At 33.5% G+C, this 27361-nt stretch overlaps 2 protein-coding genes across 2 annotated transcripts; both read left to right on the top strand.

Annotated features, from left to right (window-relative positions):
* Positions 1 to 963: 963 nt before the first annotated feature.
* LOC131655891 (uncharacterized) lies at positions 964 to 3140 on the top strand. Its single transcript, XM_058925691.1, has 4 exons — positions 964 to 1331; positions 1414 to 1548; positions 1630 to 1810; positions 2761 to 3140. The coding sequence occupies exons 1-3, from the start codon at positions 1182 to 1184 to the stop codon at positions 1804 to 1806; spliced, it is 462 nt and encodes a 153-aa protein (XP_058781674.1). The 5' UTR covers positions 964 to 1181; the 3' UTR covers positions 1807 to 1810; positions 2761 to 3140.
* Positions 3141 to 24743: 21603 nt separating this feature from the next.
* LOC131655890 (uncharacterized) lies at positions 24744 to 26920 on the top strand. The gene is made up of 4 exons (XM_058925690.1): positions 24744 to 25111; positions 25194 to 25328; positions 25410 to 25590; positions 26541 to 26920. The coding sequence occupies exons 1-3, from the start codon at positions 24962 to 24964 to the stop codon at positions 25584 to 25586; spliced, it is 462 nt and encodes a 153-aa protein (XP_058781673.1). The 5' UTR covers positions 24744 to 24961; the 3' UTR covers positions 25587 to 25590; positions 26541 to 26920.
* The last annotated feature ends 441 nt before the right edge of the window (positions 26921 to 27361 follow it).

The following is a 27361-nucleotide window of genomic DNA, read 5'->3' as shown; positions in this document are numbered from 1 at the left end:
GTCTTAATACAAGTGTTGGTTAATATCTTAACTCAACAATATCTTTAATTTTTTTTATTAATGTTGTTAAAAAACTTAAAATCACATGATAAATTATAATTGATCATGAATTTTTATTAGAAATTTCGGTAAACGGGTATAGATATGGGTTTGAGTACTTAGGTACCTATAGGACACAAGAACATGCTCAAACGTTGGTGCCCAGCGGATATGGGCTCGAGTATGGAGATTTTTAAACTGCGGTATGAAAACGGGTACTATAATACCATACCCATTCCATACCAATTGTTATCCATAATAGCACATGTCATTTGTTATGTCATTATTTTTTTTGTTAAAAAAACTATTTAAATATTTTCAACATATTTAATATAATAAGTTATAAATCACAATTAATATTATTAATAAATTATATATGACATTAGACTACAACTACCCATCAACAATATACATATTTTTTCTATTATTTTCTGATACTTCAAATTCATAAAGAATTTGGAAAGAACCTATTGAATCCCGGGAGATGTGCGCTTATGAGGCGGATAAATCCTTAATGACAATGTCACGCCTTAGGTTTTGTTTAACAATTTACTATATTGTAGGATTAATATTTGTGATTAGGAAGAAACTTGACCAAGTTGCATTAGTGGCCAAATTCTACAACAATCTTCAAAAAATTATGTTTATATCGGAAAAAGTAAATTGTTCATTTAAAAATAATATATATACAAAAAATAATGACACAAGTTTATTATTATTTTTAAAAATAGTAAAATTTGTTGATTAAATAATTCTTTTATTACATTTTAAAAACAAATGCCGCTAGTTTTTCTTGTAAATAAAAATATTTTTTATTCGATATTTTTTCGTAATGAATATTTTGTTTTAGTACAATTGTCATGCATGGAATGTTATATATTTATGTAGTGGGCGTGTGGGTCGTCGTAAGCAGACAAGCCCAAAGAAAACACAAAACACTGCTTTATTCTGGTTATAAATATATACAATAGAAAGAATCGGGTGTTTAGGGTTTACGTATTTGCGAATAACTAGCTGGTGATTCTTGCAATGGAAAACCACTCCGCTTCTTTCGGCGTCACCCGACCTTCCTCTGAAAGCTTGCCAGAAAGAGGTAAGTGGCTCAACGTCTTTTGAATTCGAAACCACTTAAAAAGCTTAAGATGAGTGATTTCTCTATGTATGACGATGATCCCGAGCCTTTCGAGTTTTCGTGCCGACGCTTTGTGTATAAGAATAAGGCTCAGATCATTAAGGATCAGCAAATTAAAGTCGCCATGGATGATTATAGAGAACGCTCTCGCAACCTAAGTGTAACCATCTCATTTTCCTTCTATTTCAATTTCTCTTTTCACTTTATTTTCGTTTAATTTTGATTGATTGGGGTAAACACAGGTTTTCGATGCTATCAGCGTCCCAAAAATATCAGGTAAATGTGGTGGTACAGGACCCCTTCCTATAACCGAAGATGTTCGTCTTCGCCTCACTCCCCTCTGCAACCTTGCTTTAGAAAAATACAATGCTGACAAGGTTTAAAACTACTGCCGTTTATTATGCTTATTCATTCATTCCCTCATTGATGTATCAACTAATTATTCATTTAATTTTTAGGATACACATTTTGTGTTTGCTAACATTGTCAAGTCAACCTGGAGCCCTACCACTGGTAATATGTATTACATTACCTTTCAAGCACAAGATTCTTCCACCTCTCTTACAACTTTTCAGGCCCAAGTCTCCAATCACAGGTCCGGGCCTAAGGTCTACTCGTGTGCCATTAAAACATAACATGGTAAATGCTTATAGTTCCTTTCAAATTATATTTGATTTTGTTATTTATAATATGCTTCGGCCACTTTCTTTTTTTCACTTTTCTATTAGTTCTATTATTGTTTATATATCCTTTTGTTTCAACACTTATTCGGACTTCACTAAAGTTAGCCATTTCTTTGTGTTCTTTAATGTAGACTGAACCCTTACTAGAGGTCTGTGCTTAATTGTTCTAACTGTTTTTCGCTCTGTTCCTTTGTTTAGGGTGGGGTTATTTTTTTTGTTCATAATGTATCCCAAAGACATTCTTTTACTGAGTTTATTTTATTTTCCATCTCATGTCAATACTCTTTTCTATATCCAATCACTCGCCTGAGTAAGAGTAAGTTGACTAGTATTTTGCAGTCCTGGCATATTCTGATGACTTTCATTTCAAGAGATTATTTGTGCTTCTTAGTCTTTTTTTTTTTGTTGAAATTGTAATCTCACTTTTTTAGAGTTACAATATAACCTGGCTTGCACTTGTTCCCAAATTTGTTGTATTTATAATAATAACTTCATATTTGAATTGGTTTGTTGTTGCTAAAGTATATGCAACCACTGTGATTGGATGTCTGCTACAAATAAGAACTTAGTTTATTTTTTAATACTGTTTTTGCAGTTTGTGTATACCCTTCTTCTGGTATGAATGAATATTATTATTTTCTCTTATCCACTACCATTGACTTATGGAGAATTGATCTATATGATAGAACAGTTTCACTGCATATTTTTCATTTGATTTTTTTTAAATAACAAATGTTAGGATGATAGTTGTTTGTATATCTTGCTTGTAGTGATATGTAATTCCATTCTTGTAGTGTTATGTTTCTTGAATTTTGGAAACTCGAAATGTAATTTTTGCAATGCGACTGATGCTTGTTGCCACGGTAGTATTTTCCCATTAACTCTAATTCTTTATTCCTTTTGCAGGAAATCATGTTTACTGCATCTACCTCCTGCGAATGCATTTTGGTTATGTTAAAAATTTGGCGGTGAAAACAAGCATGTACAGACTTCTGATTCTAGTTTTAGACCCGTGCATGACACTGGTGGTTTTATTGTGAGTAAATTACAAAACAGAGAGACATGCGACATTCTTCACTTCAATTTTTAGTTATTAACCCAAACTTACTATTGTGGAAGCAAATATCAAAGAAAAACAAATTGAAATATTTTGGGATTTTAACCTCTCATGTTTCTTGTGTTATTATTTCACACCATTGAGGGTCATTTCTGTTTGTCATTTATCTGCATAATCTGATGATGTTTAGTATTTTCTAACCTTTAATATGAATATTTCCTACTCTCAAGTTTAAGGGTTTGTTTTGGAGGTGGCTTTTGATAGAGATGAGAGAATTTGCGAATCACAATCACACAGTTCATTCGTTTCCAGCATAGTGAGAAATTTGAGCACAATACAAGTGAAATTGTCATACATGGAGTATTCAATTTTTAGATTTATGTTAATTTGATAATTTAGAAAACGTTAAGTACACAGACTCTCGGTGTTTTTTAAAATATAGAAAATATTAAAATATAGATTGAAGAATTCGAGAATTGTCACTTTAAAAGAAAATAGTAACGGGAAGAGAAAAGTGAAAGTTGTGTGTTATAAAAGCTGTCCAGTTTTTATAATTCAAAACGGGTTTTTAAATTTTTGGAGTTGTGTGCTATAAAAGCTGTCCAGTTTTTATAATTCAAAACGGGTTTTTAAAATAATTCAAAACGGGTTTTTGAAATTTTGAAACTATAAGATATTTATATTAATTCTTATTATTTCGGGGGTTTTAATGAATGAGAAAAGATAAATTATTTTTTCTTCCAACAAAATCCATACTCGCGGGAAGTCAATAGAGACTGAATGATGTTTTCCAAATAAAATTAGCTTTGTAAATATTTTCCAAATAGCTTATCTTAACACAAGACAACCAATTTTCATGACCATTGCATATAAATAAAGATTTACAATCTTTTGTTATAAATATATATAGTATTTGGTTGGTTCATGTTGTTTTTTCAGTTTTAAAACAGAAGAAATTATCGGCTGAGCCGCGGACTAGTTCGCTTTCTTTAAGACGTTTTGTGGTACTGTCAAAGTTATGCAAAGCAGCTCAAAAATACACATGACGCCTTCAGGATAAAACAACTCGCTCTGAAATTACGATTGTCACTTACACTTGTGAGAATCGGTTGAAGTGATACACCTTCAGAGATGGTTTAAAAAACCATTCGTAGTATCTGAAACAATTTCAGTCGTTTATGGCGCACAAGGCCACTCGAAAAATAAAGAAGAAAGAAATTATTTTGAGATGAAGAGAATAGACAGGGAGAAGAGAGATTCCAAAATTTAGAAATTTGACGTACGTTTCCAAAAAGCTTAAGAATCATATTAATAAGTAAATGATTCAACTAAGTGGAGAGAAAATAGTGGGAGAGTGGAGAGAAAATAGTGAGAGGAAGTTATTTAGTCAGATGATTGACTCATTATTAATTAATAATTAAATAATATTAATAATTAATTCCACTAAAATTAACTCCCATAAAAATAGGACGACCATTTCAATTCCCGTTAAGTTTCCAACGGTTCATATAATACTATTTATCTTATGCTATTTGATTGGTTAAATTAGTTGCTATTAGTTTTATGTTATTGGACCATTTTGAACAATTTCCTTGTTGTAATATTGATCATGCAAAGCTGACTTGAAAAGTCATCCAATTTTATGTTCAGTAAACCAGATCGGTATTGTAAAGCTTTGAAAGAAAACAGGACCAGAGAAAACATATGAGGAACTTGTTATGCACTTGAGGTCTGAGGAAACCTTGTTGGAAATGTTTGTTTGGCATCCAATGACTTCAAATATGCTAAAAAGTTTGCACAAACCATCCACTCTAAGGGTCTGTTTGGTTCAAATGAGGGGGAGGGGAAGAGAGGGATTTTAGTGGAGGGGAGGGAAGGTGAGGGGATTTTTTTAATCAGATAAATGTTTGGTTCAAACGAGGGGAGGGGAGGAGAAAGAAGAGATTATAATTAAAAATATGTTTGGTTCAAGAGGGGATGAAAGGGGTTTTATTAATAATTTACATTTTTATCCTTATTATCTTATATAAGTGATACAATATGATATTCAAATGTGAAAAATTTATACAAATTTTCTTGTTAATAAAATTTCTAATATTGAGTGATTAAAAAGTTTTAATTTACTACATATAGTGTTAAAAAATTGAGTTCACTTAATTCGAATAAAATGTTCAAAAACAAATTAAACTATATGTTGATAACAACTTTTAAATCGTAATGAATTATTTGCACTAAGCTTAGAAACTACATTTGAACTCCCTAATATATCCTTCTTATCAAATATTATTTGCACTAAACTTTACCCATTATAGTAATCTGCCTAAATAAATTTTGATTGACCAATCCTATTTACGCATAAAGAGAGGTGGCATTAGATTTTACACTTGATATGAAAATACACTAATATCTTATGGTGAATTCATATATTCGGTGTAACACGGTGGGAGAACTGACTTTAAAGAATGTCGCGGATAGCAGGAGTCGTCACCGACTTTTATTTTATCCAATTAGAAAGGCTAAAAGAACATAAAAGACCTTTTGAAAGATTTTGAGTTCCGGGGGGGGGGGGGGGGGGGGGGGGGGGTTGGTTATACAAAGAGAAGGTGTAAGCACCCTTTGTATCCATGGTTATCCATGGGCTCTTAATTCCTTAGCTCACTTTTATTTTCAAAATGTTTGTAGTGTAGTGTGTGAATAAGAAAAGATTTTGAAGAAGAACTTTAGCTTGTAAATAAGCGTAGTCTTTTTTAATTTGATTTTTGAAAAGAAGTGGGAAGAGATTTTGATTTGAAAAAAAGCAAGCAATTAAAAAGCAATTATCCTAAAGTTAAGATTTTCTGTTGTTTTAGACTTTAATGGGAAAGGGCTATCCATACCATAAATAGGGCAGGTAGTCCTTTCATTGGATTTAAAAAGGGTCATCGAAATTATCGTTTGCCACAAGACTGTCCCTGCCATAAAGAGGGCAGGTAGTCTTTAGGGAAGGATATAATAGTTATTTAGGCAACAGGCGAGGATACCTTAGCAATTAGACAATCATCATTTACCGAAGGCAACATCGAGGGACAAAGTTGTTGATGATAATGAACTGAGGGCAACATTTGTTTTAGGTATCCTCATAATCGAGGGACTTGACTATTTTAGAAGAATTTTTCTTTACCCACCTCCCTATGGGGGTCACCCCCAGCAAAATCCCCCAATTACCCCTGCTTCGGAGATGCATCTCCGAAGTTATTTTTTTTTTGAATTTTCATACTTTTCGGAAATGAATCTCCGAAAACACCAAAAAAGTGGTGTTTTCGGAGATGCATTTCCGAAGTCAAAAAAAATTCAAAACCGTGAATATTTCAGAAGTTCATTTCCGAAAATATTACTGCATATACAATTTTCCCTCCTTCACTATTTCATCATTTTTTCTCCAAAACTTCTCCAAACCCTCTCCAAAACTCAATCAATCTCCATCCATTTTTCGTCTCAAAATCAAGTTTCAAACCGTTGATCACGTTAAGGGAGCATAGAAAGCTACAATTTGAGGTAAACATCTCCCATTTCATCCCCTATTTCACTACATTGATTGATGAATTTTCTGCTGAAACCTGCGATGGTTTGGAAGTTCATTTCCGAAATATATTACCTAACAAATTTCGGAAATGAACTTCCGAAATATGCCCTGGCAGTTAAAAAAAACACTTTTGGCCAATTTTGCTAATTTTTGCATATGTTAGGTATGTGCATCTGGACAACATTGTGCAAGACGATGGCGCAGTAGTTCCGGAAGTTGTCAATGTTAAAAACGATTTGGTTATCGATGATCGAGCTATGATCAATGCGGTTGATGTTCGGAAACAATTTACCAATGATCAGAGCTTCGGTAGTCGCGAGTATTTGATTGATTGGGTTCAGAACAAAGCTAGTAAAGTTGGATTTGGAATTATAATTTTAAGGTCCGACAATGGAAATAATAGGCGGAAAGATTTTGTTGTTTTGAATTGCGAACGGGGTGGGAGTTATGCACAATCAAACCGGGTGCTAAAACACGAAGACACGGGATCGAGAAAGTGCGGGTGTCTGTTTAAGTTGTGGGCGACTTGGAGGGTTGATGATTTGTGGCATCTAACCGTGATTTGTGGAATTCATAATCATGCCTTGGATTCCAAGTTACACGAACATCCAATGGCGTGTCGTTTGTACCGGCTACTTCTTGTCAATGGACGGCACATCGTTCAAATGAGGCGGAGACTTGGCCGTATCCGTTCGTTTCGAGAATGACGGAGTTTGAAGAAATGATGAGCCAAGAGCGCGAGCAAAATAGAGAGCGGTCGAAGAACGTACCTATTTTGGACTTAGGATCCACCGATTGGTTCGGTGAATTTTAGTTTGTTCCGGATCATTTTTTGTTTGTAATGACCATTTTTGTATGTATTGTTGTTTATCATGTAAAATCTGACCGATTCAATACATATATAATATAAGTATGTTTTATATCATCATTGTCTAATTTATGTCTATTTTGATTCCTTTTGCAATTTATACACAAAACACTAAGCAATCAATAAAATGCAAAATTTATGTATGTTTCTGCATAATTAGGAAATGAACTTCCGAAATATACTAGTTTGCCTCCAATTTTCGGAAGTTCATTTCCGAAACATCCACTGAGTGCAAGATAAGGTTTGTTGGGCCATTATTACTCCAATAAGTATATAAATACAACACACTCTTCTTCATCCTCTTCACACCTAGAAACACAAATCACACAAACCTACCCCCACCTAGCATTCGTCTACTTCACCACCGGCTACCCGATGCCGTTCCAATTTCGCTTCTCGCGCAACACGCCGTTTGCGGAGTTGATAACGTTGCTCCACATGCTATTGCAATATTCCGAAAATCGAAAGGTTGTGAAGCTCGAGTACCGCTCGCCATCGCTTAACGACGAGGGAGGCATTGAATTGACACCTTTTGAGATCAAGAAAGATGAAGATTTAGCGGTTTTGTGGACAACGTTCGACCGATTTTCTTCGAAGGGTCCGATCGAGTTGGACGCGAAACTTCAAGATCAGGGGCCGACGTTATCAAAATGTTGACTCATCCTCACCTACCCGTGTTTAACAATATGTAACTTTAATCTTATGTAATGTGATCGATGTAATCTTCATCCGATTAAATAAAGGGAATCGTTCTTGTTTGTTATTTTTCTTCTGTCCAGACCTTATTTCGGAAGTTCATTTCCGAATTCCTCCAAGGGGGGTGAATTCGGAGATGAACTTCCGAATTCACCAAGTTTCTGAAAATTAACCTTATTTCGGAGATGCATCTCCGAAGTCAATATTTTTCATTAAAATATTCAACTTTTCGGAGATTCATTTCCGAAAACACCTTTTTTTCCAATAAAACTACGTTTTCGGAAATGAACTTCCGAAACAAGGGGTATTTTCGTAAATTCGCCAGAGGTGACCAAGAAGGATAGGAGGTGGCTAAATTTTTTTTCATTTTAGAATCATAATTAAAAGGCAACAGGCAACAAAAGAGGTTACCTCGAAAGTGTGTGTGTGTGGGACAATCAAGTGATACAGTTCGGATATTTTATCTTGTAATTAGTGAGCTATGTTAATTTTAGCAAGGCTTGCACTCCCTAGGATTACTAACCACAACAATTAATATCATACAGAAATTAAAGGCAGAGAATATAAGTTCCTACGCTATTACAATAAACACTTGTGGGCAGAAAAATAAAAGGCGAAAAAATAAAGGCAGAAAATAAACCTAATTACTATTACAAGAAAACTTATTGCGACCTATACATAATTTCTAGAATTTAAAAAAAGTGAATAAATAAATAGCACAATTAAAAAAAGGTGGAATTAAGATAAAAGTAGGATAATAAACAAACATGCGACAATCACAAAGTATGAGGTGAGGAAAGAATTCGCGAATAAAAAATATATAAGTTTAGAAAAACAGGGTCAAAAACCTTATGGTTAAGAAAAAACCTAATGGGTAAAATAAATCTACAAGGTTGAAAACCTAATGACAATATTCACCTAAGGGAGAAACCTACAGTTAATGGGCAACACCTACCTAAGACACTTATGGCTACTAGGGTTTTTAAATTAATCGAGGCTAACAAACCCTAAAAATTAATTATTGGTTTTTTAACCTAATTAATTTTAAAATCAGCTAATCCTGATTAAATTAATTTTATGAACCCTAAATTGATTTTAAATTAACCTAATTTACTTAATTAATATTATGGGTTAAATAAGTATTTAGTCCATATAAATATGACAACTTTCAATTTTAGTCCTGCAAAATTTTTCTTCAAACAATGGTCCTTGCAATATTTTCCGTCCCTATTTTTAGTCTCTCCTGTTAAATTTCACTAACGGAGGCTTACGTGGCACGCCACGTGTAACGCCACGTTAATTAAAGTTAATATTAATTAAAAATAGATAGATTACGGAGGTTTTAAACTCCCTTTAAATAACTTTAAAAATAATAAATTTTCAAAAGCAATTAATCAAACAATTGATAGTGAAATCTTTGTTACCCTCATTCTTCACATTTGAAAATCAGTATATTTATCTTTTCACAACAGTAAGAGAATTACAGGCTTTTAGCCAAATGTGTATTTAGCTTCTTTTGAAATGATGTTGTACCAGTATTCTTAAGTTTTGATTTGTACATTATTTTTCAAATCATAATTTATATCAGAAGATAATGTATACATATTCGGTGGATTTGCCGCATCTCTACTATCACAATATGGCTTCAGGGGAACTCCTCTTGTTCCCTAGAAAACTTTACATGTCACAACTCACACTCTTAGTTGACTAGTCTAATTAGCAAAAACTATATTAAAACTTCATTCAAAACAATCAAAAGTTCTTAAAACATTTAGAGACGTAGGATATAATTTCATCATACTTATTTATTATTTTGTATTAACAGAACTTGTATAGACCATATGCTTGGAGAATACAGATGGGGTACTTTTGTATATGATCAATTTTGTTCAAAGGGATTTTATTTCATTTGTTCTTTGAGAAATTTATAATTGACAATATGTGGTTGTTTTTGTTTTGTAAATATATTTTTAAAAACTTCAATTGGTTCTTGTTAGAGTCTAGAATGAAGGTCAATAATCTGATTATTGTAACTAGTCTTAAGAAGCCATTAGTATTATGTGGCTAGAATTTCCATGTCTTTGATTATTGTAAATTCTATCACTGTTAACCAACAATAAATTTGAGTGATTCATGGATTTGGAATGAATCAAAAACAACAAATATTTTATAGAGTAATGCTATTCTTACACTCAATTGTTACACCAATACTTACACCCAATAGTATTTTACAGTAGTCACTAAATTTAGTTAATGCAGTGTAAAAACTTGGTTAATGCAGTAATGAAGTTGGTTAATGCAATATAGATATTAAAAATAATTTTTAGCAGTCACGAAACTTGGTTAATGCAGTGTAAAAACTTGGTTAATTTAGTAATAAAGTTGGTTAATGCAACATCCAGGTATTAAAAATAATTTTTAGCAATCACCAAACTTGGTTAATACAGTGTAAAAACTTGATTAATTCAGTAATAAAGTTGGTTAATGCAACATCCAAGTATTAAAAATATCTTTTAGCAGTCATCAAACTTGGTTAATGTAGTGTAAAAACTTGGTTAATGTAGTAATGAAATTGGTTAATGCACGTTCAGGTATTAAAAATAAACGCCCGTACATGAATAGTACCCGTCTGTACATGAATAGTACCCGTCTGTACATGAATAGTATTCGGCCGTATATGAACAGCATCGTCCGTACATGAATAATATCGTCCGTACATACGGTGTAGGTGTAACATTTGGTGAAAGAATAGCATTTATGTATTTTATATTAGGTGTAAAACCCTAATTACGTGTTTTGATTTCTACTGGATGAGTGTAACAATTCATGTAGCTTGGCTACAAACTTTTTAATGTAACGAGGCACTTGATATGGAAGATAAAAGAAGACTATACTGATAGGATGATGTCTACTGGTAAGGTTCATCTCCACCTACATGTCACAACAAGTGTAATCAATGTCATCCATACATGGCATTACAGGTTCTAAGCCATGAACATGTTCAGCAAGGCATACGCATACTGCTGCTTCAAGTTCAGCCATGGAAGATAGATTATTTATCCAAGATAGTGATAATAACAGGTACTCTAATTACAAGCCATTGAGTTGGAAATTTCATTCATGATGATGTGAAGAATGAGGGTAACAAATATTTTCCTAATTAATTCCTTGTGAAAAATTATAGTTTTTTAAAATTATTTGAAGGGGGTTTAAAATCCCCGCAATCTGTCTCTTTTATTTAATATTTATTTTAATTGACGCGGCGTGATACGTGGCGTGCCACATAAGCCTCCGTTAGTGGAATCTAACAGGAGGGACCAAAAATAAAGACGGAAAATATTATGAGGATCATTGTTTGAAGAAAATTTTTGTAAGGACTAAAATTGAAAGCTGTGATATTTATAGGGATCCCTAACATATTTAACCCTAATATTATTGATAATTAAAACTTAATTAATTAACCCTAAAATTATTAATCAAAATATAAATTAATTAATTAATTTAAAGAAAACCTAAATTAAAATTAATTATATTAATATCTAAAAACCTAAATTATTATTATTATATAATTAATCTAAAATAGAAAAAAAAGTTATAAAAAGGTTTTTTAGGGTTTTAATGAAAAAGGATATATAAAAAACAAGAAAATAAATAAGATAAAGAAATATAGAAAAACCAGGGTTTTGATCTGATATGGTATGGCTGGAGGTCTTTGAGATGCACCCTCAATCCTGGGCGTTGGATCCAGCTTTGATGAAGATCTAATGGTGATGATGGAGGGATCATGGTGCGCGTGTGTCATACCCTAAAATTTGCCCTCATATACTTACGAACGCCATTTTATTTCGAATAAATGAATTGACACAATTGGTAAGAATTTGAGCGTGAAAGCTTCATTAGCGCGGGGTCCCGAGTTCAAATCCCACTTCTAACATTTTCCCTTTTACTTTATTTCCGTTTATTCAAAAATCACAAAAATTGCAATTTCTATCATTTTAATTTTAATTTTCGTACTAGTGAAATAGGCATTTTTTAAAATATTTAATTTTCACTTTTATGTATTTTTTTAGTAAAAAAAAATCACCAAAAATCATAAAATATTAAAAAAAATCAAAAATAGTATTTTTTTCCATCATTTAATTATTATTTTCGTATTTATTTATTAGGCATTTTTAAAATATTATTTTTTCATTAAAATCTTTATTTTTTGTATTTTTAGTCCAAAAACCATGAAAAAAAAAGATTTACAAAGATTTTGTTCATATTTCTAAATATTGTATAATTGTATAGTTTAGGAAAGAATCAACATAATTAGTTAAATATTTCAAAAATCAAAATCAAATTATATTTGATTTAGAGTTATGATTTATTAATTAATTAATTGATTCTTTTAATATTTTTGTTAACCTAATTTTTATAAATAAATAGCACTAGGTTCTACATTTTTTAAAAAAACTAACAATTCTAACCCTTATTCTCACTCTCTCTCTCTCTCTTCTCACAAATACAAAAAATATGTTCTCCTACTTCTCCTTCTTCAGGGTTTCAATTCCGGTTGCAGCAGAGTGATAAATTTTCCAGCCTATCAGCCAAAATTTGAAACTACTGTTTCGATTTGCTCCAAATTTTTTCCAGAATTTTGAAACTACTGTTTCGACGCTCAAAATCGCAAATTCCTCGTTTTTCTATTTTATTTGATTTAATTTCTATTTTCGTATTTTCAAAAAAAATCTCAAAAAATTTGTAGCTTCGTTATCTTATTTTATTTGATTTATGATCAGGTTTTTATATTTTTTTGATTTTATTTCGATCACTTTTCTATTTTTCCATTTGTTTTCTTAACCGTAACATTGCATGACTTATGAACAGGTTTTCTATGGATTGACCAATTGAAAGGAGCTTTATCCCTTGATCTCAAGGAGGTTATTCATATTTGCCCAAAAGTCTTTTGGCTCTTGACCAAATCAAGGTTATTCATATTTGGCCAAAAACCTTTTGGTATTTGGCCAAATCTAAGTTATTCGTAATTTTGTCCATAATTTAATTATCTAAACCCCAATTTTTTTCTTGTGTTGTTATTATTATTATTATTATTATTATTATTATTATTTTATTATTATTATTATTATTATTATTATTATCATCTTCATTATTAACATTATTACTAACATTATTAATATCCTTTTTTGCAGGTACTTCCTTTGGACATTAACCTTGTTTTGGCCAAACAACTTAGCTGACTACTTTCTCATCATGCACCCTCATGGAGCAGCCACTCAGAATCTAGAGTTGAGTTTCTTTTTTTTCTCTCCTCTTATTTATTTTATTTTATTTTCTTTATTCCTTTCTAAAAACAACACTTTTATTAATTCTTTTTAAAAACTATTTTTTATATTACAACAACTTATTTTTAATAAAATTAACTTCTATTGTTAAGTTAAATTAATTTTATTTTTTTGATAATTATGATTAATTTAATTTAGGTTTTTTTTATTTATTAAAAATAATCACGGTTACCCTCTCTCCAAAAATTTTGTTTGCCTTATGTCATTTGTCTTGCCTTATTTATTCTATTAACCGTGGTTAACTTGCTCCCCATTTGGGGTTTAACTTTTTTTATTTTTAATTTGTTTACCTAAATTATTATTATTTTAATTTTTGATCTGCCACGTTATAATTGTTGAGATCTTTAATGCACTAACATTTTTCTTCTTCGTGGCTAATTTTTAGGAGTAACCAAAATCCTTCAGTCACGCGCCATGCCAATCAAAAAGCTAAGTTCTAAACCTTTTCTTATTTAGATGTTATTTTATCTTTTAATTTTTGCCTTATAGGTTAAATTAGGGTTTATTTTCAATGCCAAGGAATTCCTCCTACACTCACCCCTATTATTGTCCGTTTAATTCTCAGATGTTCAGAGTCAATCGAAGGTTCGAGGAAGATCAAGGCTCAAGATAAAGATAATTAAATTAATTATTCATCTCTCTTATTCTCTACTTTAATTCCCCATCCCCGCAGGTGTTTATTGTAATAGCGTAGAAACTTTTATTTTTTCGCCTTTAATTTCTGCATTTTTAAACTGCGTGGTTAGTAATCCTAGGGAGTGATAAACCATGAACTGAACGTAGAATCACTAATTTTTACAAGATAAATATCATCGAAGTTAACCACATGATTGTGCACCCACACACCTTTAGGGTAGTCCCTCTGGTTGCCTTGTTGCCTTATTATTGTGCCTTGTTGCTCTAAGAATACTAAATAGTCAAGTCCCTCGACTCCGAGGATACCTAAAGAAATGTTGCCTTTAAAGTTATTGAAACTCCCTCGAGGACCGAGGTTGCCTTATAAAATATAATGATTGTCCCAATTGCTAAGGTATCCTCGCATGATGCCTAAAAAATTTAATGACTATTATATCTTTCTCTTAGACTGCCTACCCTCTTTATGGCATGAGACAGTCTTGTGGCGAACGATTATTCTCGATGACCCTTCAATATCCAATTGAAAGACTTCCTGCCCTCTCATGATATAGATAGACCCTTTTGCCCGAAAGGTTAAAAGAACGATTTTTCAAACTTAGGGTAGTTGCTACTAATTGCTTTCTCTAAATTCCAAATCTTTTTCCCACTCTTTTCAAAATCAAATTCAAAAAGACTACGCTTATTTACAAGCTAAAGTTCTTATTCAAATTTTTATTCACACCCTATTTTTCAAACATTTTTAAAGTGAGCTAAGAAATTAAGAGCTCATGGACAACCATGGATTCAAAGGATGCTTTACACCTTCCCTTTGTATAACTTACCCCCCGAACTCAAAATCTTTAAAAAGGTCTTTTTTTGTTCTTTTAGCCTTTCTATAAATTGAATAAAATAAAAGTCAGTGGCGACTCTTGCTTACCGCAACATTTCAAATAAAAGTCAGTTCACCGTATTACAGAACTAACGACTCTGTTGGGGATTCTTTCGATTAAAAAGAGGGGTTACCTTAAAGTTTAGAATCACTTTAATTGTTTGATTTGTCTGCTTTATATTTCAAAGGCTGTTTTGGGTATTTACTTGTGTGAAAGATCCTAACCCAGATCTGAGTACCTTAGGTAAATGGCATGAGACCAAGGAGACTGCACAGCGTATACTAATGTGGTTGATATGGTGGCCATCGTTAGTGTGACACATTGGTTTGTCCTGGTGTTCCTTGGGATCCGACTTGAGGAAACACTTGGCTGCTGTGTGGTGTCATTAAGCACTAATTTGCCCTAGAACCTTAGTTGAACTTGACTTTGGCCTATTAGAAAGTAGCGAGACGGCTGGCTTTGGTTCCGACTGAAGTTGGTTGATACTCAAAGCTACACTCATATGGACTGGACTCTCGGGACCTTTTCCGTTGGTGATTCGATTGCCAAACTGAGATAAGCACCTTCGAGAAAGGTCAATGATATGAGCTCCATAAAACCCAATCTTTATATAGGACAGGTTGAACCAACTAAACTTTAGTGGGGAGGGTACTTACCTACAAACTTCATGCAAGACTTTAACCTAAGGATACTTGTGTGACGTGTCCGTGCTTGCTACTAACCCTTTGGTTTTCTTGCGGTTTTTTTCCTCGTGGGACTCACTCGTCCTTACTATCGTACGCTTTGCCTGATGCACTGCATTCGTATAACATCATGACATCATAAGCATAACATGATTTAACTAACCCTTTCGAGGATCTTAGGAATTTAGTGCACACAATTTCAGGTGCTCTTATCAAGGACTGAATCCCTAATCAAGGGGAAAGAGGATTTATTTTCCTCTAGCCACATACCTTCCAATTCAAAGGCTCAACACCTATCAAGGGGAAATTTAAAGGCTCAACACCTATCAAGGGGCAAGAGGATTTACTTTCCTCTAGCCATGTACCTTCAAATTCAGAAGTATCCCGAATCATAGGCTATGACCCACTGGATATGGTGAGCTCGATTCCCTTAGAAGAACGTCCAAGAATCATAATTCTTCAGACAAAGACGCGACCAAATCATTCTCTAATGTTGCTAACTGAATTTCTTAAATATCCTTGAAAGCATTGCATTTGCATTCATAACATCGTATAACAGGTTTCCATAACAAGTCTTTCATCTTCTCTCGCCGTTTATTTCAGCACCAATGGATCTCGAACAATCAGTCAGAAATTTTCAGGCTCAGAACGCCCAATTCCAAACCTTGATTCTAAATTTGTCTAAGGGGCAAGACGGGTTAAGAACCTTGTTAACCAGGAAGGAGAAGTATCAGCATAGGCAGCAAGGTAGTCAAGATAATTGGAAATCCAAAACTAAGCGATCATTTACTCCATTGCATACGTTGTTGTCTCAAGTTCTGCAACAATTTTTTAATCAGAACCTGATAACCCTTTTGCCTCCATATTCAGTCCTTGTCAATCATGTTTCTGGGTACAAGTAAAATGCAAGATGTGCTTAGCATTCGAACAGTCCTGATCATGACACAAAGTATTATGGACAATTAAAGCATAGGTTCAGGACTTAATTGATGATAAGATCATTGATTTCAACTCACCCGAGGAACCTCATATGGCTAATGCTATGCACAACCAGAAAGGTCATAATTAACACAACCTATCTGTTGAAGCCGTTCTACAACAACAAAGAAAGCCAGACGTACCTAAGCGTCAACTTACCAAGATCAATATGTCGTTGGCTCAAACATTACAACATCTGTTGAAGATCGAATTGAGTACTCTGAGGGACACTCCTAAGAATCTTAGCACCTATGCTACTGACTATCAACCCAATGTGAGATGCGCATACCATTTCAACAGTCCTGGACATGACACTAACAATTGCTGAACATTGATGAATAAGAATTGAGATCTGATCGATGACGGGGAAATAAAATTCAACCCTCCTGAAAACTCCTTGGATGATCACTGCTCCTATGCCTAGTCATGACAAGAATGACTGACGTCTAGACGGACGAACATTTAGATCATTAGATCTACTTTCATTTGCAAGTTTCTTTTCTGTTTGTTTAAATATTTGACTTATGATAGACATTATCTGTTTTAATAATCATCATCAGTGCATTGCATATGTTTGTTTTGGATAAATTATTTCGCTATCACTCATTTTAAACTACATCTTTACTTTCCATATGTTTTGTGATATTCGACTCCTGCTAAAGTTGTATGCCTTTTGAGGGAGGATGAAGAAAACGATAATGCAGCCTCAAAAAGTATGCTTTTGAACAGACTATGCTGACGATGTACAAACATTGTTTCAATTCCTAAATAGTGGAGATATAAGGATGTTAATCTCTTGTCAACCCCTTTGAGCCTAAGGCATAGGAGTTTTCTTTCTTGTACAATTTAAAACCCTTAATCATAACCTGGGGCATGGTAGTTACTCAATTAACTCAATTATACTAGCTATTGTTTACATAGATTATGATGGGTTACCGCAACCATTAAGTCAGGCAGTTAACATCTATAAAAAAGAAAAAAGAAATTTTTTAAGTCAAAACCTATGAAGGAGACTTATCAAAAACTAAAACATCCCGCTGACTGTAATCTCAAAATAAACAGTTCAGGCAAAATTTAGGGATAATAGAAGCAAAGACAAAAAAGAGGTCATTACAAATCCTCGACAAAAATAAAGTATTACAAAAGAAAAAAGGATGACTACCTTTCCAAATAAAAGTTTCGGTGCTCTAACCATCATCAAATTTCAATGTTACGACTTCAATGTTAATGACTCTATTATGGATAAGGAAAATAATGATCATATTAAAGAGGGAGACAAAAGCAATGATGAAAGAATTATTACAGAGGAACAACTTGTTAATGACCTAATGATTGCTAATAATGGCACTCATAAAAACATGACCACACAGGAGAATATTGAAAACATTAATGATACACGAGTTAGTGGCCAACATGAAATCATAGCTGGCACTGATGGTGATAGCATATTGGGTATGCATGTAACAATAGGCATAAATGGGGACAAAAAAGAAAATAAAAAAGAGCAAAATAAAAAGAAAAGAAGGGGGAATAAATTGGCAACACGTGTTACACTTGGTTTCAAAGATAAAGCTGAGGGACCCAGGAAACGACACTTGGACCAACATATGGATATTTTGAAAAGCGGTTACGTGAATATGCTGCAGGAAAAAGATAACATATTTGGTCATGTGCATGGAAGGAACATTTTACAAGATAAGGGGCATGAGAAACAACAGTTGGGATATAGTCACACCATGCATCTATTACATGCGAAGATAAATGGAATGCCCGTTAATGAAGCTGCAAAAGCAACCTTAAGACAAGCTTCAAGACCTCCGGATTGCAGTATAGAAGTTGGAGGAGTCAACAACCTTGGGTCCCCTATTCTTGAGAGAATTCCCACAAGTCTCTTAGGGGAGCAAAGTCAAGACATGGATCATGGTATGGAGGAAGAAATAGTTCAGGAAACTCCTGAACTTGATTAAGTGTGTATATCGGTATCTTGTTTTTGTTATTGATCAATGATGATTAAAAACATTAAAATTATTTGGTGGAATTGTAGAGGAGATGCTGGTAAAGGGTTTTTCAAATATAGTAAATATTATTGTGATATGTACAACGCTGAAGTCTTTGTATTCATGGAGACTAGGTGCGATCCTTTAAATCTTCACAAACCTCTAAAAAGATTAGGCTTCAACCAATTCTTCTCAGTTGTCAATGATGGGTATGCTGGAGGTATTATAGTAGCTTGTAAAGATAACCAACTTAAAGTTACATGGTGTGCACAGGAGGAGCAATGGATCCATTTAAATCTGCGAGCAAATGATGGAGTGGAGTGGCGTTTAACCTCGGTTTATGCAAGCCCCGCAGAACAGAAAAGAACACTTTTATGGGAGGAGATGCGTTCTATATCCCTCAACAATAATCTGCCTTGGATTGTTGCGGGGGACTTTAACGATATTGCTTACCCAAGTGAGAAAAAATGTGGTAATGGTGCTTCCAATAGAAGATGTGCTGCTTTTAGAAACAACATGGAAACTTGTAAGTTGTATGATTTGGGACCGAGTGGCCCAAAGTTTACGTGGAGAGGTGGAATATACCATGGTGGACAGAGAATATATGAGAGGTTGGATGGAGTAATTGGCACAGAAGATTGGAAACTTTTGTTCACTGATAGTTCTGTTAAGGTGCTCCCCAGAGTGAGTTTTTTAGACCACCATCCAATTATGATAGCTCTATACAGAGATGAGCATAGCAGCAGAAGTCGTCAATTTAAATTTGAAAATGCTTGGTTAATGGATAATAATTATGCTGATAGATTTCGCGGTCTTTGGAGAAATGGTGAGAACATTTTGTCCAACCTTAATAGAATTAGGAGTGATGTTAAGGATTGGAAACAATGGAACGTCAGTTATGTCCAAAGAACAAAGAACAGAATTTGGGCCCGTCTAAAAGGGATTCAGGAGAGCACTCATCTCCGTCACGATAATCGAGGACTGATTCGTCATGAGACAAGGCTACAACAGGATCTGAACACTCTTTTAAAGCAAGAGGAGCTTATGTGGTTCCAACGATCGAGGGCTAAGTGACTCACTGATGGAGACCGCAACACGAGATATTACCATCTTAAAGTTGTGAATAGGATAAGGAAAAATAATATAATGATGCTGCAGGATAATGAGGGTAATTGGATTGATAAAGTTGCAGAATTGAAGGAGTTAGTAAATAATTTCTATAAGGATCTTTTTACGATAAGGGATCTCGGCGGTAGCTCGTATCAAACCAAGTATTCGTTTCCACCAGTAATTGAGGAAGAACTTAAAAAGCTGGGTGACAATGTAACAAATGCTGAAATAAAGCAAGTTGTTTTTGATATGTAGCCATGGAAAGCTCCTGGTCCAGATGGTTTTCCGACAGGTTTCTACCAAAGATCTTGGAATATAGTTGGGGCCAATGTTTGTGAATTTGTGAGATAAATGTGGGATAAACCGGATACCATTGCTCAGGTGAACCAGATAAATATATTCTTGATTCCTAAGATTGAGAAACCGATCCTAGTTTCCCAATTCCGTCCCATTTCGTTGTGTAACAACATTTACAAGGTTGTAAGTAAAATTATTGTCAGTAGACTAAAAAAACATATGATGACCCTTATCTCTCCTTATCAAATGGGCTTCGTCCCGGGAAGACTCATACATGAGAATATAATAATTGCAAGGGAAGCCATGCATTCTATGGAAAAGATGAAAGGTAAGCATGGTTATTTTGCTATAAAGATTGACTTGTCGAAAGCTTACGATAAACTCAGGTAGGAGTTTATTTGGCACATGGTGCAAGAAGCTAAATTTACAGAGAAGTTGAGTAATATCATCATGCATGCTGTTACGAGTTTCGAGACAAACGTGAATTGGCATGGTGCTTAGAACGAATTCTTCCGCCCTCAACGAGGGATTCGCCAAGGGGACCCAGTCTCTCCGTATTTATTTGTGTTGTGTATGGATAAACTTTCACACCTCATTGAGGATGAAGTTATAATCGAAGATGGAAGAGCTTGAAGCTTGGTAGGCAAGGAATGAAGATATCTCATTTAATGTTTGCAGACGACTTATTATTATTTGGCGAGGCTACGGATAGGAAGATTCAATGCGTCGTGCAAACGTTAAATGTTTTTTGTAAGATGTCGGGCCAAGAGGTGAGTGATCAAAAGACGAGCATCCTTTTTTCTAAGAATGTTTCGCGGAGTATGCAGCAGAAAATTTTACTTGCCTCCAAGTTTAAACATACACGCTGCTTTGGTAAATATCTCGGAGTCCCCCTTAATGGTAAGAAGCTTAAAGGGCATGCTTTCCAGTATATCATAGACCAAATTGAGGGTAAACTTATTCGCTGGAAACGTGATAATATTTCACTAGCTGGGAGAATAACGCTTGCAAAGAGCGTTATTGAAGTTGTTCCCTTATATCCTATGATGACAAACATACTTCCTCAAAGTTGTCTTGATGAAATTCAAATATTGCAAAGACAGTTTGTTTGGGGAGACAATGATGAGAAAAAGAAGATTCATGCTGTTGCTTGGGATGTGGTCACAACACCGAAGAATCAAGGAGGAGTGGGTCTGCGAAAGTTATACATCCTCAATGATGCTTGCTTGATGAAGTTGGGATGGAGAATGGTTACCAATGCTAATGATTTGTGGTGCCAAGTGATTCGCAATAAGTATAATATTCGAGAGGATCAAGGCTGGACCAAGACGAAGACTACCGTCTCCAGTCTATGGAAAGATATTGTTCACACGATTCCGCTGCTGAGAAGTACAGGTAGATGGATTGTTGGTGATGGTAATCAAATTCTGGCGTGGGAAGATGATTGGTTGGGTAGAAAATTCTGCTTCACTGGTGCTGATGTTAACATTCCTATGGATCTTAGAGGGGTTAAAGTGCGTGATTTGTTAGATGAGAGGGGAGAGTGGAATTTCCAAATTCAGAATGATTGGCTGCCTCAGCGTTGGATTGCTAGACTTAGGTCGTGTGTGCCTCCTAACACTACCAATTTTTCTGACCATTTTTGTTTTGCAGATAATAATGAGGAATCTTTCTCGATCAAAGCTACGTATTTGGAGCTGGATGATAACACCGGTAATATGGCAGATACATACTGGAGGAATATATGGAGATCTACTATTCCTCAACGATGTCGCTATTTCCTTTGGCTTTTAAAGCATGGCAGGATGCTCACGAACTTCAGCAAGCATAAGAAGGGGTTGGGGAGTGCAGGATGTCGTCTTTGCGGTGATGTGTGCGAGACAACCATGCATGCACTACGTGACTACCCCAAGTGTGATATAATCTGGATGTGTATAGTGCCAAGTGACATTCAGATGGAGTTTTTCACGCTAGACCTCAGAGATTGGATTCATCTTAACCTTAATTATCGTAACTCCGGGAACAAAGGAGCGTAGGTGTCTGGAGCATTGCTTGCAATACACTGTGGCAGTGGCATAACTTTGAAGAGCATGACACTAATTTTGAGAGACCTTTTCATCCCACCATTCATATTTTGAGAAGAAATCAGGAGTATGTGAGTGCTACGATGGCAAATAAACATTATATAGGAGGGGATAATAACAGTGGTCTCATGGGGTGGAAGCCGCCCACTAGAGGTATGTGGAAGCTTAATACGGACGAGGCTAGTAAATTTAACAAGGAAGCTGGTTCCGGTGGTATCATTTGTGATCACAATGGTGCTTGGAGAGGTAGCTTTTCTAAATACTTGGGGGTGTGTTCTGCTTTGCATGTCGAATTTTGGGGAGTTGTTGAAGGCTTGAAACTTACTCTATCTTTGGGCCTCACTAGAGTGGATTTAAATGTTGATTCTAAAGTTGCGGTGCAACCAATCGAAGAAGGTGTTAATGGAGATTTGGATTGCATTCCCATTTTGCGTCAGATAAAAGATATAATCCCGCTGCTTGAGACGGTCATTATCTCGTATGCTCCCAAGTCATCAAATATGTGTGCTGACGCGTTAGCAAACAAAGCTTGTCTGGATAGGAGGGATTCTATTCATGATGTTGCTGCTGATTTACTCCGTCCTTTTATGGCCGCAGATTCTCTAGGAATTAATAGTTATTTCTTTGATCCTGTGTAGTTATTTTTCTTTTTGGGCTTAGGTCCTCCATTTTATTAAAAAAAAACAAAAATATTGTATTACTGTAATTATTTTAAGAGAAAAGGGGTGACGAACTGTAAAGTAGTTTTACACTGTCAACCAATCACAACCATGTATCCAATTAAAACATTCTTTTGTTTTAAAAAAAAACTAATGACATGGCAAACTGGTGTTTGTTTATTGGATGACAGTGTGAAACTTTTTTACATTTTCAGTGCATATCCATTAAACCCTTATTTTAATACTTTATTAATAAATACTTTATAAATTAAACAAATTACATGAATGAAAATACAAATAATAATATTTACACACGGGAAAATATGTTGTTGATCCAGATATTTGTATATATGGAAGAATTATATTTATGCTTTAAATATAAATAAAAATATGTTTAATTTAAAAAATATTAAACTTTCTTGGTTAAATAATTTTGTTTTTTCATTTATATTATAAATAACGTCAAAATAAATTTTATATTTACATACTGTAAAGTATATAGTTGATTCAAATATTATATTTGTATATATGGAAAAATTATATTTATGCACTAAATATATTTAATTTTTTAAAAGCATATTTATATTATTGTGTATATACTTAAAACAATTTATGAGTTCAAATATGGAAGAAAAAAAGTGTGTTGTTTTTTAATTATTAATGTTACTAATATTTTTAATTTAAGATACAATATTTTTTAAAAAATTAATATATATGAAAATACAAAAATGTATGTCACTTATCACTAATTTTAACTTGTATAATTCAAAATATTAGTATCAAGTTTCCTATCTGACCATAACATCTAAGAATGACAATTGGATTCATCCCCAATGGGCAACCACAAAAATGACCATTAACGAATAGGGCAAAAATCTGTAAAGTGAGCACGAATAATTATCCACTAAAATGAATGAGTATGGACGCGGGTACGAGTACCTTAGGTCTCACCGCGTTCATACCCATATATATATATATATATATATATATATATATATATATATATATATATATATATATATATATATATATATATATATTTGCTTATCGATTTTATTGAATACATCACTATTAGATTTGTACGCGTCTTAATACAAGTGTTGGTTAATATCTTAACTCAACAATATCTTTAATTTTTTTTATTAATGTTGTTAAAAAACTTAAAATCACATGATAAATTATAATTGATCATGAATTTTTATTAGAAATTTCGGTAAACGGGTATAGATATGGGTTTGAGTACTTAGGTACCTATAGGACACAAGAACATGCTCAAACGTTGGTGCCCAGCGGATATGGGCTCGAGTATGGAGATTTTTAAACTGCGGTATGAAAACGGGTACTATAATACCATACCCATTCCATACCAATTGTTATCCATAATAGCACATGTCATTTGTTATGTCATTATTTTTTTTGTTAAAAAAACTATTTAAATATTTTCAACATATTTAATATAATAAGTTATAAATCACAATTAATATTATTAATAAATTATATATGACATTAGACTACAACTACCCATCAACAATATACATATTTTTTCTATTATTTTCTGATACTTCAAATTCATAAAGAATTTGGAAAGAACCTATTGAATCCCGGGAGATGTGCGCTTATGAGGCGGATAAATCCTTAATGACAATGTCACGCCTTAGGTTTTGTTTAACAATTTACTATATTGTAGGATTAATATTTGTGATTAGGAAGAAACTTGACCAAGTTGCATTAGTGGCCAAATTCTACAACAATCTTCAAAAAATTATGTTTATATCGGAAAAAGTAAATTGTTCATTTAAAAATAATATATATACAAAAAATAATGACACAAGTTTATTATTATTTTTAAAAATAGTAAAATTTGTTGATTAAATAATTCTTTTATTACATTTTAAAAACAAATGCCGCTAGTTTTTCTTGTAAATAAAAATATTTTTTATTCGATATTTTTTCGTAATGAATATTTTGTTTTAGTACAATTGTCATGCATGGAATGTTATATATTTATGTAGTGGGCGTGTGGGTCGTCGTAAGCAGACAAGCCCAAAGAAAACACAAAACACTGCTTTATTCTGGTTATAAATATATACAATAGAAAGAATCGGGTGTTTAGGGTTTACGTATTTGCGAATAACTAGCTGGTGATTCTTGCAATGGAAAACCACTCCGCTTCTTTCGGCGTCACCCGACCTTCCTCTGAAAGCTTGCCAGAAAGAGGTAAGTGGCTCAACGTCTTTTGAATTCGAAACCACTTAAAAAGCTTAAGATGAGTGATTTCTCTATGTATGACGATGATCCCGAGCCTTTCGAGTTTTCGTGCCGACGCTTTGTGTATAAGAATAAGGCTCAGATCATTAAGGATCAGCAAATTAAAGTCGCCATGGATGATTATAGAGAACGCTCTCGCAACCTAAGTGTAACCATCTCATTTTCCTTCTATTTCAATTTCTCTTTTCACTTTATTTTCGTTTAATTTTGATTGATTGGGGTAAACACAGGTTTTCGATGCTATCAGCGTCCCAAAAATATCAGGTAAATGTGGTGGTACAGGACCCCTTCCTATAACCGAAGATGTTCGTCTTCGCCTCACTCCCCTCTGCAACCTTGCTTTAGAAAAATACAATGCTGACAAGGTTTAAAACTACTGCCGTTTATTATGCTTATTCATTCATTCCCTCATTGATGTATCAACTAATTATTCATTTAATTTTTAGGATACACATTTTGTGTTTGCTAACATTGTCAAGTCAACCTGGAGCCCTACCACTGGTAATATGTATTACATTACCTTTCAAGCACAAGATTCTTCCACCTCTCTTACAACTTTTCAGGCCCAAGTCTCCAATCACAGGTCCGGGCCTAAGGTCTACTCGTGTGCCATTAAAACATAACATGGTAAATGCTTATAGTTCCTTTCAAATTATATTTGATTTTGTTATTTATAATATGCTTCGGCCACTTTCTTTTTTTCACTTTTCTATTAGTTCTATTATTGTTTATATATCCTTTTGTTTCAACACTTATTCGGACTTCACTAAAGTTAGCCATTTCTTTGTGTTCTTTAATGTAGACTGAACCCTTACTAGAGGTCTGTGCTTAATTGTTCTAACTGTTTTTCGCTCTGTTCCTTTGTTTAGGGTGGGGTTATTTTTTTTGTTCATAATGTATCCCAAAGACATTCTTTTACTGAGTTTATTTTATTTTCCATCTCATGTCAATACTCTTTTCTATATCCAATCACTCGCCTGAGTAAGAGTAAGTTGACTAGTATTTTGCAGTCCTGGCATATTCTGATGACTTTCATTTCAAGAGATTATTTGTGCTTCTTAGTCTTTTTTTTTTTGTTGAAATTGTAATCTCACTTTTTTAGAGTTACAATATAACCTGGCTTGCACTTGTTCCCAAATTTGTTGTATTTATAATAATAACTTCATATTTGAATTGGTTTGTTGTTGCTAAAGTATATGCAACCACTGTGATTGGATGTCTGCTACAAATAAGAACTTAGTTTATTTTTTAATACTGTTTTTGCAGTTTGTGTATACCCTTCTTCTGGTATGAATGAATATTATTATTTTCTCTTATCCACTACCATTGACTTATGGAGAATTGATCTATATGATAGAACAGTTTCACTGCATATTTTTCATTTGATTTTTTTTAAATAACAAATGTTAGGATGATAGTTGTTTGTATATCTTGCTTGTAGTGATATGTAATTCCATTCTTGTAGTGTTATGTTTCTTGAATTTTGGAAACTCGAAATGTAATTTTTGCAATGCGACTGATGCTTGTTGCCACGGTAGTATTTTCCCATTAACTCTAATTCTTTATTCCTTTTGCAGGAAATCATGTTTACTGCATCTACCTCCTGCGAATGCATTTTGGTTATGTTAAAAATTTGGCGGTGAAAACAAGCATGTACAGACTTCTGATTCTAGTTTTAGACCCGTGCATGACACTGGTGGTTTTATTGTGAGTAAATTACAAAACAGAGAGACATGCGACATTCTTCACTTCAATTTTTAGTTATTAACCCAAACTTACTATTGTGGAAGCAAATATCAAAGAAAAACAAATTGAAATATTTTGGGATTTTAACCTCTCATGTTTCTTGTGTTATTATTTCACACCATTGAGGGTCATTTCTGTTTGTCATTTATCTGCATAATCTGATGATGTTTAGTATTTTCTAACCTTTAATATGAATATTTCCTACTCTCAAGTTTAAGGGTTTGTTTTGGAGGTGGCTTTTGATAGAGATGAGAGAATTTGCGAATCACAATCACACAGTTCATTCGTTTCCAGCATAGTGAGAAATTTGAGCACAATACAAGTGAAATTGTCATACATGGAGTATTCAATTTTTAGATTTATGTTAATTTGATAATTTAGAAAACGTTAAGTACACAGACTCTCGGTGTTTTTTAAAATATAGAAAATATTAAAATATAGATTGAAGAATTCGAGAATTGTCACTTTAAAAGAAAATAGTAACGGGAAGAGAAAAGTGAAAGTTGTGTGTTATAAAAGCTGTCCAGTTTTTATAATTCAAAACGGGTTTTTAAATTTTTGGAGTTGTGTGCTATAAAAGCTGTCCAGTTTTTATAATTCAAAACGGGTTTTTAAAATAATTCAAAACGGGTTTTTGAAATTTTGAAACTAT

Source organism: Vicia villosa, linkage group LG3, assembly GCF_029867415.1.
Source record: "Vicia villosa cultivar HV-30 ecotype Madison, WI linkage group LG3, Vvil1.0, whole genome shotgun sequence".
NCBI lineage: Eukaryota > Viridiplantae > Streptophyta > Magnoliopsida > Fabales > Fabaceae > Vicia > Vicia villosa.
This window is presented reverse-complemented; position numbering and strand designations above follow the sequence as displayed.